The following is a 16,921-nucleotide window of genomic DNA, read 5'->3' as shown; positions in this document are numbered from 1 at the left end:
GCGGGATGTATTGGTAGGCAGGAATGGAGTACAGCTTCCGTGCATCTCCAGCTGGTTGCAAGACAGTAATGATGGTATCTTTGTAATGCTGATCTTACTCTGGGCAGTAGCAGGGTGCTGTCTCTGCTTTGTTTATAGCTGAACTCTGAAGGACTGTTGAAGAAAAAGGAGTTGAGTGTTGTGTTATGGTAACTGAAATTGATGCTGGTTGCTAAGCTAAGTTCAATTCCTCATTTGTCCCTCCCTTCCATCAGGTAGCGGTGAAGGCCAGGGCCGGATATTGCAACGCTTTCCAGAAAAGGACTGGGAGGATAATCCTTTCCCGCAGGGTATTGAACTGGTGAGTATGGTACAAGAACATGGTATACTGTAGAGCTGAATTTCCTGCTTTGTTCTGCTTTAGTTTTTTAAAGTTTTTATTTCATCTTTAGTATCAGGGCTTAACTATGAACACACATTTCCAGCAATCTATGTCCTCATTTCCAGCCCAGAGACCTTGTCTAGCTGCTCCATTTTCCATGTCAAAACGTTTGGAAAAATATAAAATGACGTGTAGCTGATAAGGTAGCTCATTGAGTGCTCCATATAGTTTTGGTTCTAATGCTGGCATGTTGAAACTCTGTCAGTAATTGCATAACAACATCTACGTGGATGCTGTTATTTTGTACTTTCGGTGACAATGAAACGTGTTTAGTTATATTGAATACAAATGATGGCTGCCTGAGGAGCAAACTTCAAATCCTTGCCTAAATCATACCATCTTTGCTTAGTGTCCATTCTAAGTTTTATACCTTTTTACGTTTTGTAGATTTAAGATGCAAGCCAGAAAAACTTTCTTGGTATTGAACTATTTTCATTTCCTCCATTTTGTTGCCCTTAAGTTTCTCCCCATACCCTTCTTCCTGCCTTTTTCCGTCATGCTTTTGTCAATCAATCACTGATAAGCTACCTTCATTTTTTCCTCTTTTGAATCCTTCTGTTGGTACTAGTTTTTAATCGCTCCTCTCTGTCAAAGTATATTCGGGCATTGGGCTGTCCACAGGCATATCTTAAAGCCTCATATTCAATTTTGTTTTCCTTCTCCCATGTCCATTCGTCTTCACTCCAATGGGCACTCCAGCACATTATTATGCCCGACAGACAATTCTCTGAACTGTATCAATCGTGCACTACAGAAGGGATCCTAGGAACCTTGGCAGGAATATAAAGCACTACTTGAATTGTCTGCTGCAGTACAATACTGTCAGTGACGTTAAAAAGATCAGCCTTCTAGCATTTTGCTCTTTAAAATCTGGGATTTTTATTTACTTCATTAGGTACATTTTATATTAATTTGATCCAATGTAATCAAGAATTCTGAAGTCTATGAAAGGTTTTGTTTTTGTAGCTATAAGGGTATATTACATTTAAAAACAACAAACTCTCCAGATATCATCTTGGGAAAGTAGATTGTGGCCATCCATCACTATTTCATCAGTTGCAGACTGGAAATTGCAGATATTGATAAAAAGGATAGATTCATAATTGTATGCATTCTTCTTGGTGTTAATAAAGAGTTTGAAAAGTCAAGCTGACTAAGTGAAGGTGAAAGTGTAATAGCAACTAGTGTACATATGGATCAACCGTGCATACCTGATGAAGAAAACATTTCCAGCATGTTTTTTCATAAGCCTGTACAATTTGATATACAGACCAGCAAACCATTGAACAAAGATCGGAGAAACAAGCAAATAACTTGTTGCTTAACTTTGTTTGTGAGTATGTGGAAGATTTAACAGTAATGTTTCCAGAACATGAAAGAATCAATTGTAAAGGGCTCATGAAATGTGTAAATGAGAGGTTTTTTTATCCGCAATGAGTTTAGGATTTTGAAAGATACAATTTAACATGGCTTGCCAAGAAGAGAATGAGCCAATTGATGAGAACGTGGAGCGGCTAAGAAAATGGGTAATGTTTTGTGAATTTGACAGGTTTTATAATGAAGAGACAATATGAGTGAGAATAATTCAAGGGTGTAAGTTGCTAAAATTTGGAAAGAAAGAATTAAAAAAATATGACTTGCAAACAATAGTATACATTAGCTCAAACTGTTGCGCAATTAAAGAAGCATGCTGCCAAGGAGGAATGAAAACAATAGAGCAAGTCCGATAAATGATTAGGAAAGATAACAAAGTTGAAGAAACTGAGCTTCAACAGAAAGACAAAAAGGTTAGCTTACCAAAGTGATTGCAATTTCCACATGCAATATGTGTTGTGCGTTAGGATAACAGTGCAACAAATATAGAAAATTACATTTTGTAAGTGTATGCATAGTAAAACATGATAAAAGAAAAACAAAAAAATTGTAAAAGATAAACACAAGAAAATATTAAACATGTCAGACAATTTGAAAGTTTAGATCATGATTGCACTGAAGATTCTGAAAAATAAGAGTGTACATGATGCAAGCGCAGAATGACATTGAACAAATTCATTTAATAAAAAAGGAACATATAAAGAAAACCACTTCTGTTGATATACTGTTTGGATCACAAAAGATTCCTTTTGTTCTCGATAGTGGAGCAACAAATGATATTTGTATCACTGGATATAAAAACAAATGCAAACAAAACACTGTTAACTCTGCCCACTGTTCATGTTTTTCAAAGGGTGGTAAACAATCCTGTCTCTTTATCGGGAAAGTTTGATGAAACCGTGACATATGGATATGTATCAAGCAAAGAGGAAACACATCTCTTGAAAGGAGAAGTTTATGGCCCATGCTAATTAAGCAAGGTCATTGCCCAAGTGATGGGATGATAGCCATAACCTTCAGCATTACAGTTGATCATCCTGTATTAAAGGAATGCCCAAATGTATTCAAAGTGCTAGGAAAATGAAAGATAGGACAGTCACTTTAGGTGTAAATAAAGCAGTGAGATTCAAGAATTTTCTATTCTTTTCGGCACAATTAATTAAAATCATTGCAAACTCTACATTTATTATACAATAAAACAATTTGAACAGGGTAGATGTAGTAAGAGAAAGCATGCCGAAATTTTTAAAAGAATATCAAATACATATGTTCTTTTAGCATAAAAATGCCATATGATATATGATGTTCCCAAAATCAGTTCATACATCACAGTACCCAAAAAGTAGATTTAAAAATGCATTCCAAGTTCATTGTTCAAAAACGTAGAACCATAGAGAGAATGTCAATATAGAAGTGCCAGTGTGTATCAGTCTGTGCCACATCCCCCCTGGGAAGTTATAGAGCCTGTTGTTTATTTATTTACAGTTTTTATAAGGTGCTACGTTCATCCCGAGAGGCGGCGCTAAATCAAGCCAACTGACATTGGCAAATTACTAAATAAAGTAAGACTAGAAAGGTCATTAAGTTTTAAGCTTCTTTCTAAATCTGAGATAATCGTTAGTGCAACGGAGGTCTAATGGCAGTAGGTTCCAGTGAACAGCTGCCAAAAAGGTACAAGAACGTCCACCAGATCTTGTTGTTTTCACTTGCTTAGTTTTAGCAAGAGGAAGATTTGCAGATCGTAGACTTCTTGAGAGGTTGTAGAACTCCAGTTTGGATTGGAGAATTGCAGGGCCTGTGTTATAAAGTGCACTGTGTGCATCACACAAGAGTTTGAATTTAGTCCTTAGACGAACAGGAAGCCAGTGCAAGGTTTTCAGTCAAGCAGAGGGCGGGCTGAATCTGTCTTTGTCGCAAATGAGTCTAGCAGCCATATTTTGAATTACCTGCAGATGAGAGAAAAGATGGTCTGACGTACCAAAATATAATGCGTTACCATAATCCAATTTTCGTATCACAATGGCGTGGACAATGGTTCTACGCAAATCAACCAGGATCCAATGAAATAGTTTTTAAGAAGTTTCAGCAGACGATAACTTCAGCTGCAGGTAGCAACAACTTGCTCTGACATTGTTAATGAATCATCGATTAGAAATCCGAGATTCCTTACCACTTTTTTGGGTATTGGAGCTGGTCCTAAAGAAGGCTGCCACCATATTGGGTCCCAAATATCGTGGGCAAATCCAAAAAGTAAATTCTCTGTTTTAACGGTGTTTAGCTTCAGTGACACCTCATCCAGCTAGCACCAACCTCGAGCCATCCAGAAAGGTTGTCTCTGATTTTCTCATCTTGTTCACATAGAGAGATGATCATTTGAGTATCGTCCCCGTAAGAACAGATTTCAAACCCCCCGCTTGGCAAGGGCTACAACATACACATTAAAAAAAGTTGGGCTTAACGAACAACTCTGTGGCACCCCACTCATCACCCCGCGGGGGGGGGAATAGATCTAATAGTGCCCAACTGACTGAGTCCTGTTAGACAAGAATGACCAAAACCACTGTAACACAGTCGAATGAAGCCCAGCCTCATGAGTTTATTTTTCAAAAGGCTGTGCGAAACGGTAGAATCAGGGCAACCGCTTTGCCCTGATTTACTTCCAGTGTTATATTGTCTAGGACCGCCAGAAGAGTAGTTTCAATACTATTCTTGGCCCTAAAACCTATTTGAGAAGGATCAACTGTGTTGGTATCTTTAAAAATATTTTGTCATCTGGCTGTTAACGAGTCTTTGTAGCACCTGGGACATAAAAGTAAGTAAATAAATAAGGCAGTAGTTAGAGAGTACTGAGACATCTAGTCCTCCTTTCTTGGCTACAGGAAGAATCAGTGCTTGCGTCTAAGCGTCAGGGTAAACAGCATTTTTCAAAGAAAAATTAAATATTTAATTAAAATACAGACTAAAAACAGACATTAGTCCGAAAAAAATGAAATGAGGGCAAGGATAAAGTGGGGAGTCTCGTTTCCCCTCTAGCATTATGTTTTCTGCCTGTTCTCTTGATAGCGTGGTGAATTCACCAGAATTAACTGTAGGGCTTGTATGTGGCCCAAGACGATCCCATTCTATCTCAGAAAACGTAGGTTGAGGAGCAAAGGCGGAATAATTTGTATCATTTTTTTCTGAATAATAATTTGCAATACCCACACAATGGGTGGCTGTGGTAGTAATAACTTGTGAAAGACTATGGCTGGGAGAGTTCCTTAACAATTTAAATAAGTTCTTTACTGGAATTTTCATTGACTTTTAATGAAATGTATTTATTTATTTTTTAGCGTTCTTAAGCTGCCTATGATAAGCATTTAACTGTTGTTCATAGGCTTTCCTGCCCATGAGATTTCTTGAGAGACGGCAGGTTTTTACAGCTAACTTACGTCTCCTCTTCTTACATGTTAACTCAGTGAATACCAAGCCTGGAACGGTTCTGTTTATGGTTTGTTTTTTTTTGTTCCAAGGATCGCAAATATCAAGAGCTTCACAGACAGCAGAATTAAAGTCTGCCAAGTAAGCACCAAGCGGCAAACCTGAATCCAAGGATGGGGGAGAATAGTGCACACCAAAAAATTCAGCAGTGATTTTGTGCTGTGCCACTTTGGGTACCAGGCCAGAATTGGGGGTCTGTTTCTGCTTAATCAGAAGAGAGAATGGAAAAACTCATTCTGAAATGGTCAGACCAGGATAGAGGCACAGTATAAATATAATGGATAGTGTCCAAGTTGGAAAACAATACATCCAAAATGTGGCCAACTATATTTGTAGGGTCAGAAAAACTTTGTTTAAGCTTAAGAATACTCGTATCACATGTTAGTTGTTTACCAGTGGGTCCTCTGTTTTCTCATAGTGCACCTTGAAGTCTCCAATTCCTAAATAATGTTCATATTTTAAAATGAGTGGGGAAAACCACTGATTTTAAATCTTGACCATTTGTTATCTTTGGATGGGTGAGCAACACTTTGTACTGCACGAGATCTAAAGTCAGAAAGTGGTTCGTTCTGTGCAGTGCACTGCGGATTCTGATGCAGCAGTCTGGGGTCATGGCTGCTGTGCAAAATTAACTACATAAAGGGAAGGGTTCCTTATCTCTAAAGTGCAAGTGTGCAACAGTGCAGGTTCTCCATGCAGCAGTATACACTCCTTAAAAAGGTGCAAGTGCAGTGAAGTGCCAACCCCCTCAAGTGTGTGCCAGAAGTTACAATGCTGATTGACTTTGTGCTCCAAAAGGAGTGCCACAAAGGATCTAGGATCGCAAGCTGTAGAGTGATGCTGTAATTCACTACAATTAGCAGCAGATTCTGATACTGCAGACCAGGGCCAAGGTTGCTGTGCAGAATAAACTCTGAGTGGAGGATTTCTGCTGAGATCTAAAGTGCAAGTGTGAAACCATGGAGATCCACCCTGCCAATATATGAACTCCCTGAGTCGGTACAAGTCTGATGCAGTGCCAGTCCCATCATAACCAGATATGCACCCCCCCACCCCCCACAGCTCTCCGGGAAGCAGTGATACCTTTTGCACAGATGCACAAAAAAGCTCCAGCTCACTATCAAACTAAAATAAAACAAAGAAATAAATTAATTACTACAGCAAGACACCATTGAGCTGACCACTGGTCCAACACCATGGTTGTCTCCAATGATAGTAGTCCCAAAAAAGACAAAATAGGAATATGTGTGAGTATGCAAATACCTAATACAGCAATTGAGAGAGAGAGAGAGAGAGAGAGAGAGAGAGAGAGAGAGAGAGAGAGAGAGAGAGAGAGAGAGAGAGAGAGAGAGAGATATATATATATATATATATATATATATATATATATATATATATATATATATATATATATATATATATATATATATATATATATATATATATATATATATATATATATATATATATATATATATATATATATATACATCCGGGACTTCACCTAAATGTTATAATACTTTCGTTTAAGGACAGGGACGGGGGTGGATGCATGAGTGAGTCCCCCCCCCCCCCCCCCCCTTTTTTTTTGGACCAACTCTCAGCACTGCTGTCGGCGAAGCGGCAGCACAAAAGAAGACACCTTGCTAGCCCCCCTGGGCTATACTTTGAGGATCCCTGGGGTCCTCCTGCACCTACACATCACCCCATTGACATCAGATAGCTGCCTCGGTGGTGCTCCTTTTTAGCCCCTCTCCATGTCTGCAATTAATTTAAAAAGAAAAAAAAAAAAAGGATCCTATCTCAAAGACATGCTCACCGGAACCTGTGGGGCTCTGAGTGATGGCAAGCCGAAAACCTTGACCGTTCGGGCGGGGCATAAGATACTGAGGGCCAGTGCCCTAGCATTTATTGAAGCACTGTTCACATCCCTACATGATGACCTCCAGACAGTAAAGAAAGACCCCTTGGCTGACCTGCGTGAGGTCAGGCGCAATTTAGACGAGGCCGGGGATAGGGTTTCAGGCATAGAAGATCGCGAAATAGCAAGAGACAAGGAGGTGGACTGGCTCCAACAGGAAGTTTTATGCATGAATGAACAACACGTCAAGCTCCTAGCACATGCTGAAGATCTAGAAAATAGTTTACAGAGAAATAACATAAGGATCAGGGGAGTCCCGACAGTGTAGTGGGTTCCAGCCTCCGAGAATATGTGAAAGTGCTGTTTTGACAGCTCATAAGAGATTTGCAGGACTCTAATCTTAATCTTGGTAGGGCACACAGCGTGGGTCTGCCGAGACTGGATGACGCCCCACCAGCCAACATACTGGTGTGTGTCCATGATGTTAAAGCAAAGAAAGTTATCCCCTGTAGAGCACGACAAACCCACCCAGTGCAGTTTAGAGTGCATACTCTTATCCTATACCAAGACTTATCTACGATCACTCTTCAAAAGTGATGTGGTTTCCAGCCTGTCACCACTCATCCTCCCAAACTAGGTATACGATACTCCTGGGTCCACCCCGTCCTGCTTATCTTCTGCCATGATGGTAAACAACACCAACTCCAATCATTAATGGAGGCTTACAGACTCCTCGACATCGCAGACCCAGTGGTCTCCGACGCCCTGGACAAGGCCGCGGACACCAAAAAAACATAGAGCTCCTCATTGGCAGTGGGTCAGGAAGTCTACACTCATCACTAAGCCGGACCTTGCCTCCATGGCCAAAGAAAGACAGGCTGTGCTCCAATCTTCATCAGGAACAATTGATACACCATGGGACCTATGAGGCTTAATCCTGGATTGCACCTTGACTAGCACTGCTGGGGCAGAGGGGGTGACTTATGGTTTGGGGACGAGAGTTCTCCCCTAATATGTTGTCACCAAGACTCCTCAGTGGAAAGGAACTATTTTGGTCATAGGTCAGACTGATGGCCTTAATCACCACCAGAGGTGGACACTTACTTGTTGGTTCGCTCAGGTTTGTGCTTATTTTTATTAGTTGTAAGGGACGAAATTCCTTCTCATGGCTCAGCAGTATACCCTAACACTCTATGCGATATGCTAACCAATGGCAAAACTCTTCACTTAACTGCGGCACTCGCTGTCTCTCCCAGGGTTTAGGGTGCTCCCTGCACTCCCCCACTCACCGTACATGATCATTAAGGTCATGACCCTCAATGTTAGAGGCCTCAACAATCCTATTAAGAGGAAGGCAATACTCTCCCTGTTGGAGCGTTTCTGACAGTGACAAATGTGTATCCCCAGAAACCCACCTCCTCCCTAAAGATCTACCCTGCATACGATCGCAGTTGTTCCCCTGCAAGCTCTGGTCTACCAGTTCTACCAAAAAAAGGAGGCGGTGGCCATACTCTTCTCAGAAAAATTTAAGGGCAACATCCTCACTAAAGTTTCCGAGATTTGAGGCTGCTTTCTAAGGTATCTGCTCCAGCAGGGAACCTATAGCTTCACCCTAGCAAATAGATATGCCCATAATGACTGACAAGAGTCATTCATCATCAGCGCTATCATGCCTCCTTTCCAATCTCCAAATGCGGCCATTCTCATGGTGGGGGGGGGGACTTCAGTTTGGTAATGGACAACAACTTAGACTGATCTGCTCAGAGATACGATCAAATAGGAGCCTTCTCACCTTCAGGCTTGAAATGGCTAATGAAATGTGGATTCAGGGACAAGTGGTGCTCTTAGAACCCGGACTCTAGGGATTTCCCCCATTACTGCGCTGCACACAACCTATGCCCGGATTGTCGATTTCCTGGTGACCCCAGCCATGCAGGCTCTTATTATAGATGCTGGTATCTTCCCTAGATTATTATCTGACCGCGCACCAATATCCCTTACTTTCCATACTAAAGCCCTACCACCCACTAGTCCACGCTGGCACTTAAGAGACACGCTCCTATGGCCCCGTGACTGTTGCTTCTATTCAGAAGACCATAGCTAACTATTTAGACGTCAATGGCAATGGCCATACTGTTCTAACCTCTCTTTGGGAGGCGCTGAAATTGGTTGTCAGAGGGTAATTTATCACTTTATATCGGCCGCTGAGAACCATAGCCGAAAGGAGAAACGGGCAACACTGGAGTCAAAAGTCCTTGAACTTGGGGCCATTCATAAACATACTGTGGCTCCACTGATTTGGGGAAAACTCGAAAAAACGCTCTCCGTTTTCAAGCGCTTCGATCTCGATAGAGCCAAATATGCATTGGCGTGACTGAAACACAAATTCTACCTGGGAAGCAGTCGCCCTGGCAGACTGCTTGCTCTTTGCATACAGGCTAAAGTGCCCGCCAGATCTATCCGTACTATGTGCCCCTCGAAGAAGGTACATTCGGATATGCAGATTGCGGAAGCCTTTTATAACTTCTATAAGTCACTCAATGCATCACCAACAGGCCCCTTAGCCGACCCATTCGACTATCTGGCATCCTGCCCCCTGACTGTACTTCCCAAGCAGTCAGCGGATTCCCTAGATTAACCTATCCAGTTGGACGAAGTTATCTCTGCTATTGTCTGTCTAAAAACCATAAAATTCCCTGGGCATGATGGCTATTCACCAACGTTTTACAAAATTTTCTGTCACAAGCTGACTCCCATTCTTACTCGGCTATTCAACTCCTTTGTGTCCACTGGAACCTTTACTGTCTATGCTGGAAGCCTCTATTTCTGTCATCCCCAAACCTGGAAACGACCCTTATCTTTGTGGGCCCTACAGACCCATATACTTACTCATCGTGGATTCCAGGTTATTTACTAGCATCCTAGCTCCCTGCCTAAATCCACTTATGCCACAATTAATTCCCCCTGACCAGGTGGGATTCATTCCAACGTGTTAATGTGGGGATAATACTCGGTGGCTCCCCCATCTCATGGACAAAATCTCAAAATCACAAAGGAAGCTCTCCTCCTCTACATCAGTGCTGAAAAGGCTTTTGATAGAGTCCATTGGCACTACCTTTTCAAATCTTCTATATGGATCCCTGGGCCCAACATTTGTGCGCACACCCTGAGATCTTTGGCATCCCATTTGGCGGAGAGCAACACTTGATCAGCCTATATGCTGACATTATTCTGGTGGTCATAGCACGCCGGGTGGCTCTCCCCGCCTTGCTGAATGAACTCCAATTGTTCCGCGCCTTCTCAGGGTTCAAAGTAAACATGCAAAAATTGCTGAGCCTCAATCTCTCGGTCACAGGCGAGACTGAAGCCTTCATCCGATCTCGCTTTCTGTTTCATTGGGCAACTCCCCACATCCCTTACCTAGGGATCCAGCTGGCTAACTCGCTTCTCCTAACTGTTGCCATCTAACTATACTACCCTGGCCAAGCAAATCAAGGCTTAAATAAACAATTGGGAATGGCGCCGCCTCTCTTGGTTTGGTAGGATAGCAGCCATCCAAAAGACCATACTCCTGACCATCCTAGATCTATTTCAGGTATTGCCCTTAACACCACCATTGCAGGCATTGCACGCTATCCAGGGGGACATTAGCAGGTTCATTTGGGGGAAGAAGAAACCACATCTGCACAAACATCTCCTCTAAAATCCGCAGAGCGAGGATGGCTTGGCTGTGCCTTGCCTCCTGAGATATTACCAAGCATCTCTGCTACACTACCTAGTGGAGTGGAGCAGACCAATCACAGAGAAGCACTGGTTCTTTATGGATCAGTTAGTAGCTGCTTCCCATATCTGGAAAGAATCATGGCTCCCTAAAAGCATAGGGCTTGGGGCCTATACTTCTCACTTGTGACGCAAGTGTGGGACGTGGTGGTGCTGAAGGAGGGGCTTCCCCTCCCTTTAGACGCCCATTCTGAAGAACCCAGAGTTCACCTGTAATATGCAGCCAGACCAGTTCTGACATTGGAGGGAAAGTGTCTGCAAATGGATAGGATGCCTATTTGACCCCATGGGATAATCCTATTGCAGTAGGTTAAAACTGAGTTTGATCTTGAAGAAACTGATTGTGTACAATATCTGCAAGTTCGCCACTCGGTTCTTCATCCCTCCATCAGCCTGTAAGCGTGAGGAGATGGTGGGGGGGTGGGCAGAACATTACTCCACTTATTATGACATTGCCCCAAACTCAAATGCTTCTGGGATCAGGTGCTGGATGACATTGATAAGGCATTTGAAACCAGCATCCCCAGACTCCCAACGTATACAATATTATTACAATACCCGCTGACGTTCCCTACCCACTTTTGGCGAGGCAAACAAATGGCAGAGGCCTTTGGCGCAGCGCACCAAATGATAATTGCACCTTGGGGAACTGACACATCCCCCCCGGTACACAAACTCTGGTACTTTCTTGGTAAGGACAACTATTGCTTACATTAGACCAGAGATTGGACGAGTATTCCTTGGACTACGCCCCCATCATAAACATACTAACCACGGAATTTAATGATCTGATATGTCTCACATATTTAAAACTCCTGCGCTTGCTGCCCACTAGTGATTCCCTGTCAGTCCCTAACTAAAAGTATGCCGAATAACTTTTCATACAGGGCCTAGACTAATCACTCACTGGCTAGACTATACTGTTGACTAACCTCATACATTTGATGTAGGAATTTGGGAGGGTGGGGGGTTGGATCTTGAGGATTATGTTGTTACTATGGCATTTTGTCTGTTTTTGATACATGGACGCAGCTGACCTTTGGGTCCTATACATTAGCGAACACACACTCTTTTCTTATTTTGTACGTGGCCAACCCCTACGGTTGTAGGCCTTAAGCTGTCCTTTTTTTCTACCATCAATTAAAAAAAATATCCATAAACTTAGATCTATATAAAAGTTATTGTCAGTTGGATATTGATGAGCAAGAAGGGGTAGAAAACGCTGTTATATAAGATTAAATTCTGGCATGTTCAGCTTCTAAAATAGTTCAGGACATTAACCCCGGTCTTGCCCTCATCCACCAGCTGGTCCTGCACCCGGCCCATGGGGGGAACGCTAGCACTCCCCCGTGGGCCTCCCACCCACACCCCCATCAGGGATGGAAAGGGTAACGCTTCCCCTTCCACCCCTGACCTTCCCATGAACCCCCCCCACTCCCACCTACCCCAAGTGACGTCAGATGCCATCAGCACGCGATCGCGTGCTGACCTCATCAGAGGTCACCTCCCATTGCACTGGAAGCATGCTTCCAGCACGATGTGGAAGAGAAATGCTTAGCATTTCTCTTCTGCTCGGGAGGAGGGGGCAGGCAGAGGCATGAAAGGAAAGAAAAAGTCTTTCCTTTCCTTTTATATCTCTGTAAACATTTCTGCTGCCCGATCGCAATGGCAAGGGGTGCTTCCCAGGGGGGCAAAATATTGTTAGGCCCTTTCTGCTCACCCTGGGGGCTGATTGGCCTATTATAATAAGGCCAATCTGCCCCCAGGGGGGCAGAAACCCCTAGACGCCAGGGATATATATATATATGTTTGTTTACTTTGTTTTTATGTATGGGGAGGCCGACCCCTTAGGCAGGGGTCACTCCCCTGGGGGACAAATTGTATTTAGGCCTTTTTTGCCCCCCTTCAGTGGCAGATCGGCCTATTTTTATTAGGCCAATCAGCCCCCAACGGGTGCAGAAACCACTAGACACCAGGGATATTTTTTGTCAGTTTCACGTGAGGGGAGCGACCCCTTAGGCAAGGGTCACTCCCCAGGGGGGAAATGTATTTCTGATGGATACAACTACCTGTGGATTCCTCACCTAATGAATACTCCCATGGCGCCAGCATTCGACGTAAATCTTCTTCCTAGCTTCTGCACGTCGACGAGGACGTCACATTTGCCCACGCGACGCCGTCTGACGTCATACAGGCAATAAGAGGTCCTCGCCGACGTCAGTTCCCTTTTTTCCGTGCATTCGAAACGGTTATCTTCGAGGGAGCTACTGTTGCTTTCGAAGTTACAGTGTGTTTTTCTGCTGCGTGTTTTTTCTCTGAGGTTACTATGTCTCAGAGGAAGTCTGGTTTCAAGCCCTGTCGGGAGTGTGGGGGCAAGATGTCCGTTACTGACCCACATTCGGACTGCTTATGGTGCTTAAGCTCCGACCACGACGTCGCAACATGTGATTCATGTCAACACATGAATCCGAAAGCCCTAAAAGAGCGAGAAGCCAAGCCAAAAAGAAAGGAGAAGACACATCATCGGAAGTCCTCCTCACCGAAGTCTCATCGGCGTCATCGAGACTCCCGTCGCCGTAGGGATTCACGGTGCCATTCGAGCAAGGAGAGGTCTCAATCGAGGAAAGACTTGGGAGGTCAGTCCCACAGTCACTCCACATCCATCGACGCCGTTGCCTTCTCCGGCTTCGCCGACTTCGCCTGGGCAGACATCTTCAGTGGTTGAAGTGACACAGCCTCAGGTGTTCTCTCCGGCGTCGCAGACGTCGAGGCTGGCGTCGGGGTCGCCTTTGATCCAGGCACCCCAGTATCCGGCTTTTCCTGCCCCTGGAGCCGATAATACTGCATTTTTTAATGCGATGTTTACCATCTTCCAGCAGATGGCTACAGGCGGTGCTCCGACTGGTCCTTCGGGCCGTTGGCTTTCACCTTGGGTGCTCTGGCGCCGCTACGGCCAGCACCATTCATGCCCTTTCTCCCCTTGGGGAATGTGGGCTCGGAGCCGGTGTCGGCTCCGGTGTCTGCTCCGGTGGCTCCAGAGGTTTCGGCCCCGGAGGTTTCCATCCCGTCGACTTCGGGGTTTCGGCCAGTGACCCCGACAGGACCATCTGAGACTCCGAGACGCACCTCTCTTCATCCGGCTCCTAGCTCGGCGTCGAAGCTTCCTGTGGCGCCGCAGATGCCATGTCGACGCCGCGTATTGAAGAGAGGCTACATTCTAGGAGACGTGCTCTCCGTCTCTTGGGGGAACAGGAATACCAACGGGTCTTGGAGGAAGGAGAAATTGAGGATTCTGGCGAGGGTCTTCATGGACTGGATACAGCTAGTGGGCTGGATACTTCCCCTGAGTGGGACTTGTCATCTCCAGGGGAGTATACTGAGGAGGCAGCCACTTTTCATGCTGTAGTAAGAAAGGCAGCTAACTTCCTCGAACTGCCTTTGCCGGTAGCGGAGGCGAAACAGAATTTATTAACTGAGGTCCTACATCCGGCCCCTACTGCGGCAGAGCCTCTTTTACCATTTAACGAGGCTTTGCTTGATCCGGTATTGGAGGTTTGGAAGAAGCCGGTATCTTCCTCGGCTGTTAATAGGGCTGTGGCCAGGAGGTATCGGGCTGCACCATCTGACCCTGGCTTTCTGTCCAGACACCCTACGCCGGAGAGCTTGGTGGTCCAGGCTTCCTGTTCTGCTAGATCTGCGCCTGGATCTTTTCCGACAGTGCCGAGGGACAGAGACTCCAAAAAGTTGGACTCCCAATCGAAGAAAATATTCTTGTCCTGTAGCATGGCGTTGAAGTCCACCAACGCTACATGTATCTTGGGGAGGTACATCTATGCTCTTATGGACGAAATAACATCATCGCATACGGAGCTTCCCCAAGGACTCTTGAATATCGTGTCGGATGCTCAGGCTGCTGCAACCCAGGTTATCCAATCTGGGTTGGATACAACAGACTCAGTGGCTAGAGCGATGGGCACGGCGGTGGTTGCGAGGAGACAGGCTTGGCTTCGCAACTCAGGGTTCTCTTCGGACGTGCAGTCGACCCTGTTGGACCTCCCGTTTGATGGGGACAAACTTTTTGGGGCCAAAGCGGATTTGGCCTTGGAAAGGTTTAAAGAAAGCAGGGCCACAGCCAAGTCATTAGGACTGCAAGCTGCTTCTGCCTCCTCCAGGTTTTTTAGGAGGTTTCGTGGATTTGGTAGTGGCTCTTCCTCCTCTTCCTTTCAGGGGGGATTCCAACAACCTGCCTCTTCTCTCACCTTTAGATCAATTAGAGGGAGGGGTAGGGTCCGCACCAGGGGAGCCTCTCAGCAGCACTCTGCCTCTTCCTCGTCCTCTGGAGGGGTGCAGCAGGGGAAGCAGCCTTAGGCTTCCACTAATTCCCACTCACTCCTCTCCTGTAGGGGGAAGGTTACTGCATTTTCTTCACAAGTGGGAAGCTATTACATCAGACACTTGGGTTATCAGCATTGTGGGAAAAGGCTACACCCTTCCCTTTCGGGAGTTTCCGCCCCCCATCCCGCCCTACCCAGCCCATCTTATTGTTCAAAAGAACATCTCCTGTTGTTAGAACAGGAGGTTCAAGTCCTCCTCTCTAAGGGCGCGGTGGAGTTGGTTCCGTAGCAGGAAAAGGGTCAAGGTTGTTACTCAAGGTACTTCCTTATCCCCAAGAAGGATGGTCGATTGCGTCCAATTCTGGACCTGAGGATTTTGAATTGGTTCTTCAAACAGGAAAAGTTCAAGATGCTGACCCTAGCTCAGGTGCGGTTGGCGTTGAACAAAAGAGATTGGATGGTGTCTGTCGACTTGCAGGATGCTTATTTTCATATCCCGATACTCAAGTCGCACAGGAAGTATCTCCGGTTTGTGGTGGGGTCGCAGCACTATCAGTTTGCGGTCCTCCCGTTCGGTCTTACTTCGGCACCTAGAGTCTTCACGAAGGTGATGTCGGTGGTTGCGGCAGAGCTCAGAAGGAAGGGGATAGCAGTATTCCCTTACTTGGACGACTGGTTGATCAAAGCCAAGTCCCCGGAGCTTGTGTTGCATCATCTGCAGTCGACAACCCAGTTGTTGTTCGACCTGGGCTTTTCGGTGAACGTGCCCAAATCTCACCTAGAGCCCTCTCAACGCCTCCTGTTCAAAGGGGCAGTACTGGATACAACATTGGATCGAGCCTTTCCTCCGCCTCAGCGGATTCAAGATATTCAGGAGTTGGTTCCAATGTTTCGAAGTGGAGCGGTCGTTCCAGTCCTCAAGGTCCTTTGTCTGCTCGGTCTGTTTGCCTCCTGCATATTGTTGGTCACGCATGCTCGCTGGCACATGAGGGCTCTTCAGTGGTGCCTCCGAAGGCAGTGGTCTCAACACAAAGGAGATCTCGAAGGTTCTGTCAAGATCTCCAGAGATGCTGCTGCGGACTTGAAGTGGTGGATTGCGGGCAGCAATATTTCGCAAGGAAAGCCGTTCACGCAGTCGCCACCAGTGACCACGGGCATAACGGATGCTTCCACTCTAGGGTGGGGAGCTCATCTGGGGGATCTGGAGATCAAAGGGCTTTGGTCTCCAGAGGAACAGATTTTTCATATCAATCTGTTGGAGTTGCGGGCTGTACGTCTGGCTCTCAAGGCCTTCCTCCCATCCCTTCGCGGTCAGTCGGTTCAGGTCCTGACGGTCAATACTACTGCGATGTGGTATATAAACAAACAGGGAGGAGTAGGGTCGTACCTTCTCTGCAGAGAAGCTCTTCGACTATGGTCCTGGGCAAAGGACCATCAGATTTGCTTGGTAGCAAATCATCTGGCCGGAGTCTTGAATGTACGTGCGGACGGTCTCAGTCGCCATTTCTCGGCCGACCACGAGTGGGGTCTCCATCCAGATCAAGTCCGTCTAATCTTCCAGTTGTGGGGGGTTCCTCGGATAGATCTGTTTGCCACCCGGGAGAACTCGCACTGTCCGTTATTCTGCAGCCTCCAGTATCCGGTGCAGGGGGCTTTGGGGGACGCGTTTCA

General features: G+C 45.4%; 1 protein-coding gene across 11 annotated transcripts in view; it reads left to right on the top strand.

Moving 5' to 3' along the window:
- Positions 1 to 16,921, top strand: part of SBF1 (SET binding factor 1) — a 1,129,538-nt gene that overhangs the window by 128,994 nt on the left and 983,623 nt on the right. For all 11 annotated transcript variants that reach the window (XM_069229431.1, XM_069229429.1, XM_069229425.1 and 8 more), the window contains exon 2: positions 255 to 340. In XM_069229431.1, coding sequence (XP_069085532.1) covers positions 255 to 340 — 86 coding nt within the window. The remainder of the gene's footprint in view (positions 1 to 254; positions 341 to 16,921) is intronic.

The sequence above is a fragment of the Pleurodeles waltl genome, chromosome 4_1 (genome assembly GCF_031143425.1).
Source record: "Pleurodeles waltl isolate 20211129_DDA chromosome 4_1, aPleWal1.hap1.20221129, whole genome shotgun sequence".
Taxonomy (NCBI): Eukaryota; Metazoa; Chordata; class Amphibia; order Caudata; family Salamandridae; genus Pleurodeles; species Pleurodeles waltl.
This window is presented reverse-complemented; position numbering and strand designations above follow the sequence as displayed.